The sequence below is a fragment of the Kryptolebias marmoratus genome, linkage group LG15, assembly GCF_001649575.2.
Source record: "Kryptolebias marmoratus isolate JLee-2015 linkage group LG15, ASM164957v2, whole genome shotgun sequence".
Classification (NCBI taxonomy): Eukaryota; Metazoa; Chordata; class Actinopteri; order Cyprinodontiformes; family Rivulidae; genus Kryptolebias; species Kryptolebias marmoratus.
In genome coordinates, this window is record NC_051444.1 from 5,214,829 (window position 1) to 5,230,655 (window position 15,827).

Genomic DNA, 15,827 nt, shown 5'->3' on the forward strand with positions numbered 1-15,827 from the left:
CAAAGAAATCCTGATCTTTTAAATCTACACCCTAACCTTTAGTGCTAAGGATGTATCCCTCAGTAGTTTCCAAATCATTTCTACAATTGGCTAAATTAACTCAAAGCCATATAAAGTCATATGGTGTACCTAAGGGTTCAGTTCTGGGATGTTTCTTTTATATGTTCTCCTTCTAGTACTGATAATCAGGGAACATCTTGATGTGTGCGCATTTTGTCTGAAAGGATTTTAATACAATTCTCCAAGTAATCATTGGGTTGACGTCAACCCAGTTAAAGATGGCTGCCACAGCCTGCTGACAAAAATCTGGTGTCCTAATAGCCAAGAGTCATTGGTGGTGTGTGTTCACGTCTCACCTTCTCCACCTCCTTCATGACCCGCAGCAGATTATTTCCAAGAGCAGCTTTGACTTCCTCATCGGTCCATTTCCTCCTCAGAAGTTCTGCCACCAGGTTGGGAACTTTGGACACGTCCTCCAACCCTTGAGGGAGTCTGAAAGGAAGACATTGAAGGACGATCAGTTTCCTTCTTAGCCGTTATCCATTTAACATTGTTTATTCTAGTTTTGTTTTGTTTTTTGACTGGATCTAATTTGCATTATTTACTTTCAGTCTTCACTGTTGTAACTATTTGTTTAAAAAAAATTTTGGCCAAATCAGATTATAGTTTCACAGCTAAAGGAACAGCATGACTTCATACATACAAAAAATGTTTATGTAACTGCACATGTTCAGCAACGAAAACAACCTTTGCTTTATTTGAGTTGAGTTGTTTTGTTTTTATTGCATCACAAGATTTCCAGCAAATCATCTGAGGACTTACCTGGTAACGCCGTCAAAATCCCCCCCAAAACCAACAATCTCGACTCCGCCCACTTTTTTTATGTGGTCAAAGTGGTCTGCAATGAGAACAGCGAAGATCAGTGTTTAACCAGTTTTACAGCAGCTGTTACGGTCAGACTGGCTCGTTACCAGCGACGTCTGAGAGTTTGGCCGTCTTCCCGCAGGTCACATAGTCGTTGTAGAAGTTCACCATCACGATTCCTCCGGTTTGGTTCTGCAGAGACAAACAGACGTTAAACGATGGCGGAACTCTTAATGAGCTGATCTCTGGAGGATGTGACCCAGGTCAGGAGAACCATGCAAAGACAAACTCTGCTTTGTCATTTATTACATAACTTTGGTTTTATCTGGTTATTGTTTCACAGATCCAGCCCGATAATTTCCATTTAGCATTTATCACAAGAACTACAACTTCACCATGTCTGGAATATGATGTCATGAAGAGGATTTATGGGTTTATTATTGCCAGTAATAATAAAAGCTGCTGGGTTTGTTCATTTTATTGCAGTCAGGCTGTGCATCAACACCCACTGCTTTCCCCTAAATAACTTCCAAAATCAGTGCACAGTGTTCAGTTTTGCTTTATTATCTTTCACCGAAAGGCAAAAGCAGGTGATAAGGTTTTTGCCTGTCTGTCTGTTAGCAAAATATCTCAAGAACCCCTGGATGGATTTAAATGATAATCACTGGATGTCCATATACAACTAATCAGCATTAGTAAACCCCAAAAATCCCCATAACTCTGTGAACTTTACAGATATTGAGATGAAATTTGCAACTCTCTCATTTTCAACATCCTAGTTTAAAAATCTGACTTTTAAGGCATTTAGTTTCCAGTTTAAACTTTTACCCTCTATTTCCAGAATAACACCAAAACTGATGTTTGCACATTTTTGACAACTATACTGAACTGTTCATATTTCAGGAGAAATGTCAGAGAAAACGCTGCATTTATTTGTTTGTTTGTTTTTTTTACAGTTATTTGTTAATTATTTAAATGTTTTAATAGAATTTGTCTTTATTTTGAGGGCTAGACTTGTTTTTCCCTATTCATTTTCAGTCCTTATACTGGACCATGACAGCATTTGTGCAGCGTTTGCTTAAAAAATGAGAAACGTTGGGGATAAAACAGTGTCAGGTCTAAAACGAACCATCTCCAGCAGGTGAATGGAATCTGAAAGTCAGAGCTTTAAGAAAAGCAGACACAGGACCTGAGTCAGCTTTCTCAGGACCACCTTGAGCCCGTCCTGCCGTGGAGACTCACCACTCTGATGAGGACATCATCCGGCACGTTCCTCTTGTGTGGACAGATGCTGTATGCTGAGGAGTGGCTGAAGATGACGGGAGCTGCAGACAAGTCCAGCACCTGGTTCATCACTTTTACAGGCACATGAGCCAAATCGATCAGCATCCCCAGACGGTTCATCTCAGCTATCACTTGCTGTTGCAAAAAAGAACCATGAGGATGATTCTAACAATCGTTCAGTTTGTTTTAGAAATCAATTAGAATAAAAGTTGTCATGCAAGTCAAAATACATCCAGTCTGTCCCTGTGATGACTGGTAATGCACACAAATTAGTTCATATTTCAGGTCTACTAGTGCTAATATGCTAATTATCTCATGATAATTGCTGTGACTTTATTCTTTTAATCCTCGTTAACAAACTCTTGTTGAACCTCTGTTTATGTCCATCATGTTTTATGTTAAAGTTTAGCCTCCTAAGATCTGAACTTTTTTTTTTCTTTTGCTATCTGGGCTGATCGGGACAAAATGGTCCAGCTAAGCAAAATGTGATGTCCACACATGTGGACGCCAAGTCCTAAGAGGTTAAAGAGATAATCTTTACTACAAAGCCCTTTGAAATCTATTCATGTCATTTAGTGTTGTGAAACCGTAAAAGGTGTAATGATCATGAAGGTTTTTATGACCATTCTATCTCCCAGGAAAGACAAACATATAATAAATCCATGCTGACATGCATTTCTATGTTACCAGACCTTTGTACGTCCTTCTGTACACCTGTGCAGCTTTTACAGCTTTCTTCTTCTTCTGCTCCCTTTTCAGTGGTCACCACAGCGAGTCGTCCTCTCTGTCCTCACTCCAGCTACCTCCATGTCCTCTATGTCTCTAACATCCTTCTGTCCCTCCTCTGCATATGTCCAAACCGTCTCTAACTTTATCTCCCAGTCCTTCAACCTGTGCTGGACCTCTGATGTCCTCATTCCTGATCCTGTCCATCCTTGTCCCTCCCAAGGAGAACCTCAACATCTTCAGCTCTGACACTTCCTGTTCTGTCTCCAAACCGTCCAACATGGCTGCTCTCACCACTTGTCTTGTAAACCTTTCCTTTGACCTTTGACCTCTGCTGCCACCCAGCCTGAAAGATGATTTGGTTTTATTTAGTTCTTACCTTCCCAAAAGGAGACAAGCCATTGTGCTGAGATGGTTCTGATCCGGTGTCAACGAGCCAGTTGTCCGCCCTGACCAGAAGAAAAAGTTACCAAAAAACAGGTTCCCTGTAACCAACTAAACCTGTTCACTTTTAAAACTATTATTCATGAAACTAGATTATTTGTGTAACCTTAATTCTGGAAAAGTAAGGATGTTGTGTAAAATGTAAATAAATTAATTTCTGATTTGCAAATCTCATAAACCCATAATTTTATTCACAGTGGAAAAAATATCAAATGTTTAAACTAACTAACTAACTAGTCATTGTTTGGAAAAAAGGGTCATTTTTATTTTAATGACAGTTTGTGTTTCTTTTCTATATCCTTGATGTCATTATGTTTGCTAACTAGCTGGTAACTACACTGTACTAGTTGCACATTTGGTTGCATAGTAACACGTTTGCCTAACTAACTGGAGCAGAAGTCCTACTAGTCTGCCAAAAGGCTGCACTAGTAGCTCAAAAATTCCAACTAGTTAGTTTTTTCATGTGTTAGTCAAGTATTAGACCAAACTAGTTGTCAACTGTGCCAAACAAGTTAACTAGCAAGCACCAAAACTCATTACATGTTAACGAGTGAATACAACTTATGTCCACTAGTTGACTAGTCATGTTTGAATTTGTTGCCTTGACCTATTTTTGTCTTAACTAATAAACTAGTTATTATTTTAGGCACACTAGTTGCCATTTTATAGCTGCACTAGTTACCAACTAAGGCAAAAAGTATCAGACTAGTGAGCATTTTAGTGTTTTCTAGTCAACTGGTGGCTAGTTAACATGTAATGGTTAACTATTTAAGACTTTTTTTGGGGGGGGGGTTCTAGGCTAGTTAGTATTTTAGTGTTTACTGGTCAATTAAATTTAAATTAGATTTTGCACTAGCTAACTTTGACAATCACTAGTCAACTAGTAGATATAATTTGAGTTGACTAGTACTTTAACGTTACCAGGTAAGCATCAAAACCCCATTGTACAGGTTTTTAGTATTTACTAGTCTACTAGTTGAATTTCTAGGATGCACTAGTTGACTACTGCACACATTTGGTAGCCACTAGTCAACTAGTGGGCATAATTTATGATTACTAGTTACCATGTGAATGTTAACTAGTTAACATGTGAATGTATGAATAAGTGTGTTTGTGTTTACTAGGCAACTAGTTAATTTTTTAGATTGCACTAGTCAACTTTGACAGTACCATGTTAACTATTAGACAATTTAAGTTGACTAGTTAACATGTGAGAGTTAACTAGCTGGTTAACTTGTCAGGGTTTTAGTGTTTACAGTTGACTAGTTAAATGTTTAGGTCGCACTGGACAAGTAGGGCACATATTTGACTACTAAGCTAGTGGACATCATTTCTATTGACTAGTTAACATCTAAAGCTTATTGATGCTTACTAGTTAACTTGTACAACAGAGTTGATGACTAGTCTAGTGGTCTACTTGTGCATTAAAAAGCCAACTAATAGGAACTTTGGTTGACTAGTATAACTTCTGCTCTAACGAGTTGGGCAAAAGGGCTACTAGTTGGCTAAAAAGTATTACTAAATAAAAGGGTTTTTGAACTAGTGCACCAAGATGTTGAACAGGTGCGACCAAATGTGCAACTAGTAAAGTAGCCACAAACTAGTGGGTGAAAATGAGGCTTGATATCAATTATATGGAATAAATGCAGAAATGGCTTGCCATAGCTCTGTTCCAAACATGACAAACTCAGTTCCCACCTGCAGAAAAGCTTCATTAAAAACACCTGGAGGTGTGAAAAGAAGGCAGACTTGTGTTTGAGAAAATGTTCCCACTTCTTGTCATTTGTTACACATTTCCCTGACGATTGGTTCAGTTTCAAATTCACCTCAACGCAACTTAAAGTTTACTTCCTAAAATGGTGTCCCATTTAGCGTAAAGCCAATAAAGCAGGATGTCCGGTTGGACTCATCTGTTCGGTACATTAGGTGCACTGAGTGTTCACTGGGACTTATTTCAGTTTTCACACATCTGGAGCAACTTGGGGTTCAGAGTCCAGTTGCACGAAGTTCCTGTCATCTCTGGTTGTGTAGCTGTTATCAGCCAAACCAAACCAGATACTCAGAGAATCTGATACTGAGGCAGAACTCTGCAGGAAACCCCCGAACTTTCCACAATGAAACCTAAACTTATTCACACCACAAAGATGGAATTAGATCTTACTTCAATAGGAACAATAAAAAAAAAGCTTCCTATTGTTTTGTTTTTTTTAAATGAGTGGAAAAAAGAAAGATGTTTTTGTAAAATATCACCTTGTATGACTTTGTTTTTAAACAACCAAATTTATCACCATAATTATTAAAGCCATGTGGTCATAAATGTATTTTGTTTACCTGAATTTGGTGCTATATTTAAGCAGATACTGCACTGTTTTTATTCCTCTACAGTGAGTTGTGTGTATAACTTAACTGTCTACAGTACTGTCATTAAATATAACTTGTTTTTTTGTGTGTATGTTTAGTTTCCGCTGCTCGACCTCACCAGGGTGTGTTGCAGGAGTGTGTCAATGTGAGGTAGCGGGCCCCCAGATGGTACATGGTGCGCAGGGTCCCCAGGCTGCTGTCGATGGAGTGACCCCCCTCCACCCCGATCAGGCTGGCCGTCCTGTTCGACTCAAAGGCATCGATGATGTCTGTGCAGGGATAACGGCGTCAGGGCGGGAAAATACGAACACGACCGTTTGACTGTAGGAAACACCTCACCCTGGGTGCTGGTGGCGAACATGAAGGATTCTGGGTATTTCTGGCACATCCTGTGGATCACATCTATCTGCTCCAGTGTTTGTCTGACGGCGTCTTTGTACTGAGAGGCACAGGGAACGTAGGCTGACCAGAACTGAGAGGAGAACAGGTGATGATGACAAAAAAATAAAAATCACTCCAACTTTGTGTTTCCAGACAAACAAAGCAGGAACAAAACACAGAGAAAGTCTGAAGACCTCCTAAAGGTTCTCAATTTGTGGATTTATTATTGTTGTGCATCTTTGGTCTGTATGCATCTTAACACAGTCAAAAATCAAAATGAGCAACAAAAACCGATGTATTATTTAGTCCCTCATTACGATATGATAAGATTCAGTGTTTTTATTTAACACAGGGAAATTCAATGCAAAACATCATAAGAAAGCAAAAAAACAAGTCAATTATTTAACTAGTCCCTGAATGATTTGCTGCAGAGGCTGAAACTGAGTTGTTAAAGCTAAAAGTAGCAAAATGGCAGCTAAAAACCAAATAAGAAAGCAAAAATAGGGCAAGTATGCCAAACTAGATGTTTTTAAAGAAAAAAATATTTGTAACTAAAAGGGAAATATTTTGAAATTTATAAAGATTACAAAAAAATAAAAGTTAACGCCGATCTTCTGAATGAGCTGAATGTTTTGAAACAGACATAAAACTGAATATTGAAGCAGCGTTTGCACAATAAGAAACGATACACAAAATAAAGCTTACTGCAAAAATAAAAACTAAAAAGCTGCCAGAAAATAGATGTGTTTAATACTCTTTCAGTAACTCTGCAGTAAGCAGCAAAATGCATTTTCAATTTTAAAATACTGAAACATAAGTTAACCTTTTCTTTCTGGAGTTTTAGTTGAACCACATGATCAGGGTGAAGCACACTTTCAGTGTTTGTTGCTGTTTTTACGGGCACTGCTGCAGTTCTCTTAAAAGCAATATTCCTGGAGTAACAGCAGAAGAAGAGTCATACGCTAAATAAACGAGTCGACAGGAAGCTTAACAAACTGAACTACATTTTTTCCAACTTGTTATGCTTGTTTTGTTCTTTTTATTAGAAACACCAAATGTGGACCAGGGAGCAAAAGCCACTCCTGCCGTAAACCTTTGCAGCCACCCAAACCTCCACCCCTCACAGTTCCCCAACCTTTTTAATGCGTGGTATAAATCTAATATCAGAAGAGTTATTCATAATTGTCATATTCCTGTAATGACCAAAAATGACAACATAACAAAACTCTGCTTTTGATTCGGGTCCCTCCTGGAGGCTCCCACTGATCTCTGAAGCTCCTTCAGTAAAATGATCTCAGCTGGAAGACTTTCTGATTGTTTCCGATGTTTTAGTCAGAACATACCTGAGCTCCAAGTTGTCCTTTCTTGATCTTTTCGATGTTGGTGTGAGTTGTTGACAGCGTTGTCAGATTCACTTTGTTGAGCTGATTGTCGAATTGCTTTCGAAGCTGCCACGGCAGGTCATTATGACTGAAACAAAAAAGGAAAATATATCAGAAAACAGAGATTACAATCTTTAAGCTCACAGATTTGACGAATTTAATAAAACACTGACTTTGATTGGCTTCTTGATGTGAAACGTTTACTGCTTTTATTGCTAACAAAGCAAACAGTAAATAACAAGCAAAGTTAGTTTTATTAAAAAGGAAAACTTGCCCATCGATGAGCGGCGTCTCAGACATCAGCCTCTGAGCTCTGATGAAGTTCTGATCCTCGGCTCTGGTGACGGCACAAGAACCGAACCACAGCCCCAAACATGAAACCAAGACAAACTTCATCAACATTTTCCTAAACTCAGAATAACTTCGAACAGAAAATCTGAATTTATTGTTTCACAAATGCAGCGTCTCCTCTTCGGTCTGGGCTCGGTTTGTCATGAACGTGACAGATGCAGCCCAGCGGTTTAAAGATTTTTACGACACCTTGTCAGACTATCTTTGTTAATTTATAACTTGCATCTAATGTTCACACAGACTGCTTTGGACAAAGATATACCTGAGTGTTTGTTGTCACTCCAGTGAATGTAAAAACATGTAAAAGATCTTCAGAACTCAGACTAAACAAAGAAAATCATTAAACAGTTTAACAGGATTCTAAGTGGGAAAAAAAACTCATTATGCAAATTTATTTTTTATGTGGGAATGACAATTCCTTTAAAACTTATACAAAGAGGTAATATTTGCTATGCAATCTGAAATTAGGAATCAGAAAAAATACTTTTTTTTCTTTGTGCAGTAAAAATAATATATCTGATGATGAAAACCTTTAATGATTAAATCATCTTTTAGTCCAATATGATGATCGTTTCTGTGCAGACAGCTGAAAAACAACTACAAACTAGAAAAATTAGCATTTTCTGGAAACATTACAGTGTGAATGCTGAGCGACTTTGCTGAGATTTGTTAAAAATGCTGAAACTGAATTATTAAAGTTAAAACAAGCAGAACAGGAGCTAAAATGAGCAAATGGTAGCTAAAAGATCAAATTAAAGCAGCAAAACTCGATCTAAAAGCTAAAAAAGGAACTGAACAGTTGCTAAAAAGTAACAAAAAGCAGCTAAAAGATGAAAGTAGCAACGCCGTAGCTAAAAGCTTAAATTACCTGAATGGTAGCTAAAAGTAAGCTAATTGCAATAAGTGGCAGAATGATAGCTAAAAGCTAAAAGTAGCTAAAAGAACACTGATAGATGTTCATACTACATGAAATATTTGTTCATTCCTATACAGATAACAGTGAGGGGAGTTGTTAGACGCCCATTTGAGCCGTTCTAGCTCCATTTCCTGATTCTGATTTAATCCTGAACACTCATTTTGTCTTTTCTCGTGAAGACAGACGCTCAGAGGGACAGAACAACGAGCTGCAGAGCAGAGATCAGGAGCAGCACGTTTAAAAAAAACACTCAGAGAGGACATGGCCAGGTTGGATGTCACCGAGGTTTTTCACGGCATTTTGTTTCCAGGACACCTGCACACACAGGATTCTTTACAACGAGCTCTCGAATTCCCGTTTCAAGACACGGACATCTTGATTGTGTCCTACCCAAAGTCAGGTAAGAGGAGACATTTAATGCAGCCGTTCACTTTATGAACGGTGAGCTACAGTCAGGGGATGAATTGTACAAAACCTGTTTCCAAAAGAGTTGGAAAAATCTTCTTACGCAACGAAACCTAATCTCCTAATTTGGCTTTATTTAAAATAAATCTGTATGAAGAAAATGACTTTAGTACTGTCATTGTCCATCTTTGTTGTAGTAAAAATACTAAAAAAAAGAAAATTTGACTTCAGAAACTTCCTGACCAACAAGTGGAAGAGGCACATTTTTAAACTCATTACATTAAACTGTAATCTACACTTTTTAATTGCTGAGATTTAAACATTTCAAACAAGAATTAATCTAATTTATTTAACAATTTTACAAAAAAAATAAAAAAGATCTGAGTTCTGTCTTGCGTGTTGTAGGATTTCAGCTGAAATGGAAAATTTTAATGATGTTCTGTTTTTGTGAAATGTATGACAATAGTTATAGTGTGATGAAGTTATTTTTCTTTTTGATTTATAACAGAGTTTGACATGTTTTTCTCATCTTTGTGCTATGTGGGAACTGAAATGACTCAGTTCTTCCCTCTTCTCTTCCACCAGGCCTTGACTGTTCGATTCTCTTCATGAGAAGTGAAACTGCTGAGTAACGATGTAAATGTATGACTGAAAACGATGTAATGAAGCCTCCTTATAAAAGTCTGTTGTTTTTTCAGTGGGTGGGGTCTCCAAACGCCTAATTCTATTTTCAAAGACAAAGATCGATCTTTCTCCTGATTCTCTGATTCTCTCACTATTTGTTCATTACTTTTTGCTGCTACACACTTCATGGTTGTCTGATTCAGATCTTGATACAATTTGTGCAGAATGAGGTTTGACCTTTTTAAATTTAAAAATATAGAAGTTTTAATCTCAGACTTTGTGTTGGAGATGATGCCAAGCTGCCACCACACCAATTTTAGCTCAAGTTTTAGCTTTTAGTGGCCGTTTTTGTGTTCCCTGAGGTCAGTTGGCGGTGGCTGTCATCTCAGATTGGATTGTCTCCAAAAGTTAATTTGCAGAGCCACAAGTTTATTAAAATCTGTTCCAAATATATTTTAATAACAGACAGACAAAGTTGACTTCAACAGTTAAATGCATGGTTTTAAAAACAGACGCATCAGTCGAGGATGATGCTCAGCTATTTAATCTGAAGTGTTTTAAAAATGGCTGCTTCAGAAGCAAAAAGGTTTCTGAGGCTTTCATGTCAGGTGTGTTCTGTACCGCCTCTGTATCCAACCTAAAGTCCTATGTCCCTGTTCTCGGGTCATGTTTGTCCTTTTTTTTCATTTCTCTCAACAGGCACCACATGGATGCAGGAAATTGTTACTCTCATTTCCAGCAGAGGTGACCCCCACTTGTCCCACACTGTCCCGAACTGGACCCGAGCCCCCTGGTTGGAGCAATATTACTGCGCAGATTTCCTGAAGGCCTCGTCCTCCGGGCCTCGAGTCCTCACCTCACACCTGCCTCATCACCTGCTGGGCCCTGCCCTCCAGGCTTCCAACGCCAGGGTGAGATTAGTCTTTAACCCTCCGGTTTAAAAACTGAAGCCTTGTGGGTCATTTTGACCTGGGAGGGTTAATCTTTTGTAAATTTAAAATTACCATACCTACTTTTACAAACTTTTTGTTCTCTGCTTCTGTTTGAGAACGCAGTCATTCCAGGAGATTAAAGTGTTTAAGAGTCCTCCCTGCAAAAAGACAAAACACTTGAATTAATCCAGTTTTCTGCTTTTTTCATAGATAAACTGTTACTTTGAGGTGTTAAACATACTTTATATCAAATATTGTACAGGATAGCATCTGGCAGCTCAACAAATGGTCCAATGAGACCCAAATTAAAATGACACCACAGACAAAAGTTGGTGTTTTGTAAATAAAATTTTAGAGCATGTGATGCAACATATTAAGGTAAAAAAGAAACCAAGGGAATTTCTCAACTGTGTTAAATATTTTTTTCCTGAATATATTTATTTTTCCTATTAAAATGTATATTATATTAAGTTTCTCCCCTCCTACTAGCTCCAGATTTTACCATTTAATCTCCGACTTCTTTACTCTTAGCTACATGAAGAGGTTCTTTAAAGTGATGTGTTCCCAAATTACTAACAGTCTGATCATGAACTTGGAGGGATTTCTGGAACTTAAAACGTGAGAATAAAAAACCCAAACAAGCTGCTGAGGCAAAATTCAGGGAGGAAACAACAGCTAAACTAAAAACCAGTTAATACAAACGTTACAGCACTCAGCTGAAAGGGACACAAAATTATATGTTGAGAAGAAAAACAAATGTTTAATTACTGATTGTAAGTGAAAACAGGTGTGCTAATTGGTAACTCAAGGCAGGTGAGATGAGTGGCTGAAATAAGGAAAATCAATCAAAAACACGAAAGAAATATTTTCCTTATAAAGTTAAATATTTTCACAAATATCTACTTATGTTTATGTATTTTTAAATTGTTGCATTTTATATTTACACCTAAAATTAAAGTGGATGATATCTCTAAACTTTGGTAATGGAGCAACAATAACTGGTTTAATAAGACGGTGAAATAACCAGGCATTAAACTCCACAGGTGTTAAAGTTTGTTTCATGAATATAAAACCTTCAAAATCTTTACCAACTTTAAACCTCTGCGTATTTGTTTTATGTGCTGATAACGCTGCTGCTTGTTTTCCTGCAGGTCATCTATGTGAGCAGAAACCCAAAAGATGTTCTGGTATCGTTTTATCACTTTCACAAAATGGCCAACTTCCTCCCTGAAGCTGGCTCCTTTCCGGAGTTTTTAGATAAATTCCTGGAGAGCAAATGTGAGCTGACCCAGTTTTTTTTTTTTTAGTTTTTCCTGTCCTTGTGCTGCCAAACGCTGAAATCTGATTAAACTTTTCACACATCTTCTCCTCAGTGCACTACGGCTCCTGGTTTGACCACATTAAAGGCTGGACCAATCAGGCAGCAGCTCTCAATCTGCTTCATGTCACTTATGAGGAGATGTCAATGGTAAAGATATGTCATCTTCATGATTTATCCTTTCTCCGCCTCTGTGGTGTCAGATTACACACATTCTGTTCGAATCCATCCAGAAAACCCAAGGTGAAATTATAAAAAATAAAAGCTCGAGTTGTCTGAAAATTGAATTTTGACCAGTGAACTTGTGTTTTTAGGACCTACGAGGGACCCTAGACAGGGTGAGTTCTTTCCTGCAGCGCCCTCTGCTGGAGGATGAGCTCAATAACTGTGTGAAACACTGCAGCTTCAGCAGCATGAAGGACAACAAGATGATCAACTACAGCCTTGTTCCTGGTGAGATAATGGATCACAGCAAAGGCTCCTTCATGAGGACAGGTAGGCTCTCATCAGTTTACTCTGCTTTATGGGGATTTTCCACTCCTGGTCGTGGGGTAATAAAAACAGTTGTTGCTAAAAACCGTTTAAATTAAGAAACCAGTCATAAACTACAATTACAAATAAATCCCTTATGGAGAGACTGGTATATGGTTTTCCCACTGGGAGAATTGGTACAGAAGGACCTTTTTGTGCATAAATCACTTTTTTGTTGTTGCTGTTGTCATCTTGTCTTTCTGCTGTACAGGTCAGATTGGTGACTGGAAAAACATGTTCACAAAGGAGCAGAATCAACGTTTTGACAGTGTGTTCAACTCTAAGATGCATGACTGCACCTTGGAGTTTGTGTGGGAGGAGGAGGAGGAAAAAGGAGAGTCACGCTGAAGAAAACAACTAAACTATGAAAAGGGCTATGTGACTTTAGAAGTGGATGACAATTTTAGATTTTAAATCTCGCTAATCTTTGATGAATTCCCGACTTATTAAGGATGATAAGGTGTAATTTCCATGTTTATGTGGCTGTCACTAATGCACTTCTGTATGTGACGTATATAAAGATGGTTTCAGTGTGGGGTGTTGTTTTTAATGATCAAATGATGATTTTTTTTTGTTTATCACAAGTACGACTTCACAGTTTCTGTGAAACAAAATGCAGGAAGTAAAGAAACTGAGTCTTGTCGGAACAGAGGAATGAAGGACAGGTTAAAGGTTTTTAATTCCAGAGGGCTGAGCTGTCTTTTAGCATCCTGTCACTTCACACTCAAAGAAAAGTGTTGCTTCGCCTCTGGTTGCCAAGCACAGAAGACCTTTGATTTAATCTCACAGAGTATTTCTGTAAATTAGTGACCATATTGTAGTGTACATAACATAATGTGCTCTGTGTCTGCAAGAATAAAGTCTAATAAGTAGAAGGAAAGACACGGTTTGTCCTGCTGCAGAATTAATTTGGGACCATTTTGAACCAGAATTGTACCTGGTTACCTAATAAATATCTGCTTGTGCTTCTCAGCATTGAGGTCCCCATTAATCCTGACAATTTTCTCAATTTCATTTGCAGAAATGCAGCTCCAAATCCTCTGTCAGGCTCCACTCTTGCCTGCAGACTTGTATTATATTGCACAGCTCTCCAGTCCTTCTGCTGCAGCCATATATTTCAGATTTTAACTCATCAGCCCAGAGAGCCTAATGACACTTTTCTGCAGTCCTGTTCTTATGTCTGCATGCATAACAGAGTCCCCTGGCCTTGTTTCCATGTTGAAGTTTGGGTAATTATACACCTGACTATAAATCTACAAAATCTTTGATGTTGTGCAAATTTACCTGGTGTTTTTAAGGAAGGCGCTTCAGTAGAAGAAAATCTGATTTATAAACTTCAGTTGGGACAATTACACCAAATAATGTCCTTGGAGTGGCAAGAATCACTGACCCACCAGTCCATTCTGTGAGTTGTTTGGGTCAGGACCGCTGGGAAACCTGGAAAATACTCCACAGAACTAAAAGAGAACAAAAAAATCACAAAAATCAAAAAATATTTTAAACAAATTTCTTCAGTCATGCAAAAATGTTTCACCTGATTCAAATACAAACACTGACAGAATTTCCTTTTTGTCAGGATAAAACTGATAAACACCAGGGAGAGAAAATGTGACTGACATACAGAATGTTTTAATATCTGAATCTCATCACGTTCTGTTTCCTGATGATCGCTTTAATATTTAAAGGGAAGCGTTAATCCTGACCTGGCAATGACATAAATTATGCAGAAAGCCCACCTAGAACTAACAAGACGGTAAAGTTAAACGCTTTAGCAAGCAGTGAAAACGGTTATACCGTTTCTGTATTATTGCTTTTTTAAAAAGCTTTGCATGTGTTAATTAAGTCAAATACTAAAGGTACTGAAGGATACACTCAAAAAGGTGAAAATTGGCTGGTGTTAGAATTACACAACTATTTTATCTTGAATTCGAAGCTTTTAGTTCATTTTTAAAAAGTCAGAATGGTTGTTTTATCAAACTAAAGCTACTAAAACAACTAAATACTGCTAATTAAGTCCAGCTTTACCACTTTACTTAAAACCTACTTCTTTTACTGAATAAAGCTGGTTTTAAGTGCTTTTTGTACGTAAACATCTGCAGTTTTTTTGAGGCCAGCAAACCACAAACATTTTGAGTTATTTTGCTCTGTGCGCTTTTCAAAATTCTTTTAAATTTATTGTCATCCATGCAATACATTCTAAGCACTGGAAAAATGAGATTTACTGAACTTCGTTATGTCCGCTAGTTCCACTAAACTTGTTCAAATGTAAAAAGTGATCGAACTATTACTAAATAGTTCACAGATGGAAATGGATTTAAAAGATTTGAGTCACCCAAAAGCACAAGGAGTGAAATAGATAAAAGTTCATTAAAAAATATCAACCTTTGGCCTCAAAAGTAGTGTAAGAATCAAAAGCACCTGAGGACAGTCTTTGTTTAATTGAGGGAACTAAATATTTTAGAAAAGTGGCTAAAATCAATTTAATTAGAAGTATTTACTTTAATTGCTCATGTTGTAGCTTTAAGTGTTTAGTTTAAATGAATACAGAACACTTTTGATTTAATATCTGGAAAGACAAAAGCAAACTAAAATTCAGAATCTGTGATTGTAACAATAATTACATCCCAGAGTTCAACAGCTTCTTCTTTTTAATATCGACAGCTTAGAGAGTCTCCTGTGATCTTATCCATGTCTTCTTGAAACAGTTGCATCAGTTTATTGGGGTTGGAGACATCCATTTATCCTCTAAGGTTCTGTTTTAATTGGGCTGTGCCTGAGTCACTGCAACACTCCAATTCTTTGCTTTTTAATTTGCTCCGTTGCAGCTTTAATAACGGTTGTTGGTGGATGAGGACCCTTCAGTGAGTGTTTAATAGCTAACAAAAAACAGAACTAATACGGAGGTCCAGGACTTACATGTGTTTGAGGATCTGGCAGCTGACTGTGAGAAACCAAGATGATAAATACAGACTGGGAGGGGTGAGAAGCAGGTGAGAAGCTACTGATGAACAGGTGAACCGAGTTAAGTAATCAGGGAAACTCTGGCTGAGAGACTAGGAAGCACTAAACCAGTGATCTTCAATCCTGGTCCTCAAGGGCCACCATCCTGCAGGTTTTACTTGTTTCTCTGCTCCAACACACCTGATTTGAATCAATGGGTGATTAACAGGCTTCTGCAGAACATGAAGAGGTGATTTAACCACTGAATCAGGTGTGTTGGAGCAGAGAAACAAGGAAAACATGCAGGATGGTGGCTCTCCAGGACCAGGATTGGACACCACTGCACTAAACAGAACTTAACTGTAAAT

General features: G+C 37.9%; 2 protein-coding genes across 4 annotated transcripts in view; one reads left to right on the forward strand and one right to left on the reverse strand.

The window, feature by feature from the left end:
- dpep1 (dipeptidase 1) overlaps positions 1-15,496 on the reverse strand; it is a 17,096-nt gene extending 1,600 nt beyond the window's left edge. Inside the window, exons 1-12 of one of the 3 annotated variants that reach the window (XM_025003107.2) lie at positions 15,436-15,496; positions 13,804-13,976; positions 10,752-10,828; positions 7,717-7,779; positions 7,404-7,530; positions 6,019-6,151; positions 5,798-5,948; positions 3,254-3,323; positions 2,107-2,283; positions 972-1,056; positions 823-898; positions 357-492 (exon numbers count right to left, since the gene is read on the reverse strand). In XM_025003107.2, the coding sequence (XP_024858875.1) occupies positions 357-492; positions 823-898; positions 972-1,056; positions 2,107-2,283; positions 3,254-3,323; positions 5,798-5,948; positions 6,019-6,151; positions 7,404-7,530; positions 7,717-7,742 (981 nt within the window). In that variant the 5' untranslated portion in view covers positions 7,743-7,779; positions 10,752-10,828; positions 13,804-13,976; positions 15,436-15,496. Of the gene's footprint in view, positions 1-356; positions 493-822; positions 899-971; positions 1,057-2,106; positions 2,284-3,253; positions 3,324-5,797; positions 5,949-6,018; positions 6,152-7,403; positions 7,531-7,716; positions 7,950-10,747; positions 10,829-13,803; positions 13,977-15,435 lie in introns of those variants that run through there. The other 2 variants (XM_025003105.2, XM_017405235.2) reach the window with 2 other exon arrangements.
- Positions 8,894-13,549, forward strand: sult5a1 (sulfotransferase family 5A, member 1). The gene is made up of 6 exons (XM_017441650.3): positions 8,894-9,109; positions 10,438-10,649; positions 11,822-11,948; positions 12,044-12,138; positions 12,303-12,483; positions 12,731-13,549. The coding sequence occupies exons 1-6, from the start codon at positions 8,971-8,973 to the stop codon at positions 12,865-12,867; spliced, it is 891 nt and encodes a 296-aa protein (XP_017297139.1). The 5' UTR covers positions 8,894-8,970; the 3' UTR covers positions 12,868-13,549.
- Positions 15,497-15,827: the final 331 nt, after the last annotated feature.

Coding starts and splice junctions, on each gene's coding strand:
- sult5a1 (XM_017441650.3), top strand. CDS start 8,971: ATGGCCAGGTTGGATGTCACCGAGGTTTTTCACGGCATTTTGTTTCCA. Junction 10,650..11,821: donor TCCAGGCTTCCAACGCCAGG/GTGAGATTAGTC, acceptor GTTTTCCTGCAG/GTCATCTATGTGAGCAGAAA. Junction 11,949..12,043: donor TAAATTCCTGGAGAGCAAAT/GTGAGCTGACCC, acceptor TCTTCTCCTCAG/TGCACTACGGCTCCTGGTTT.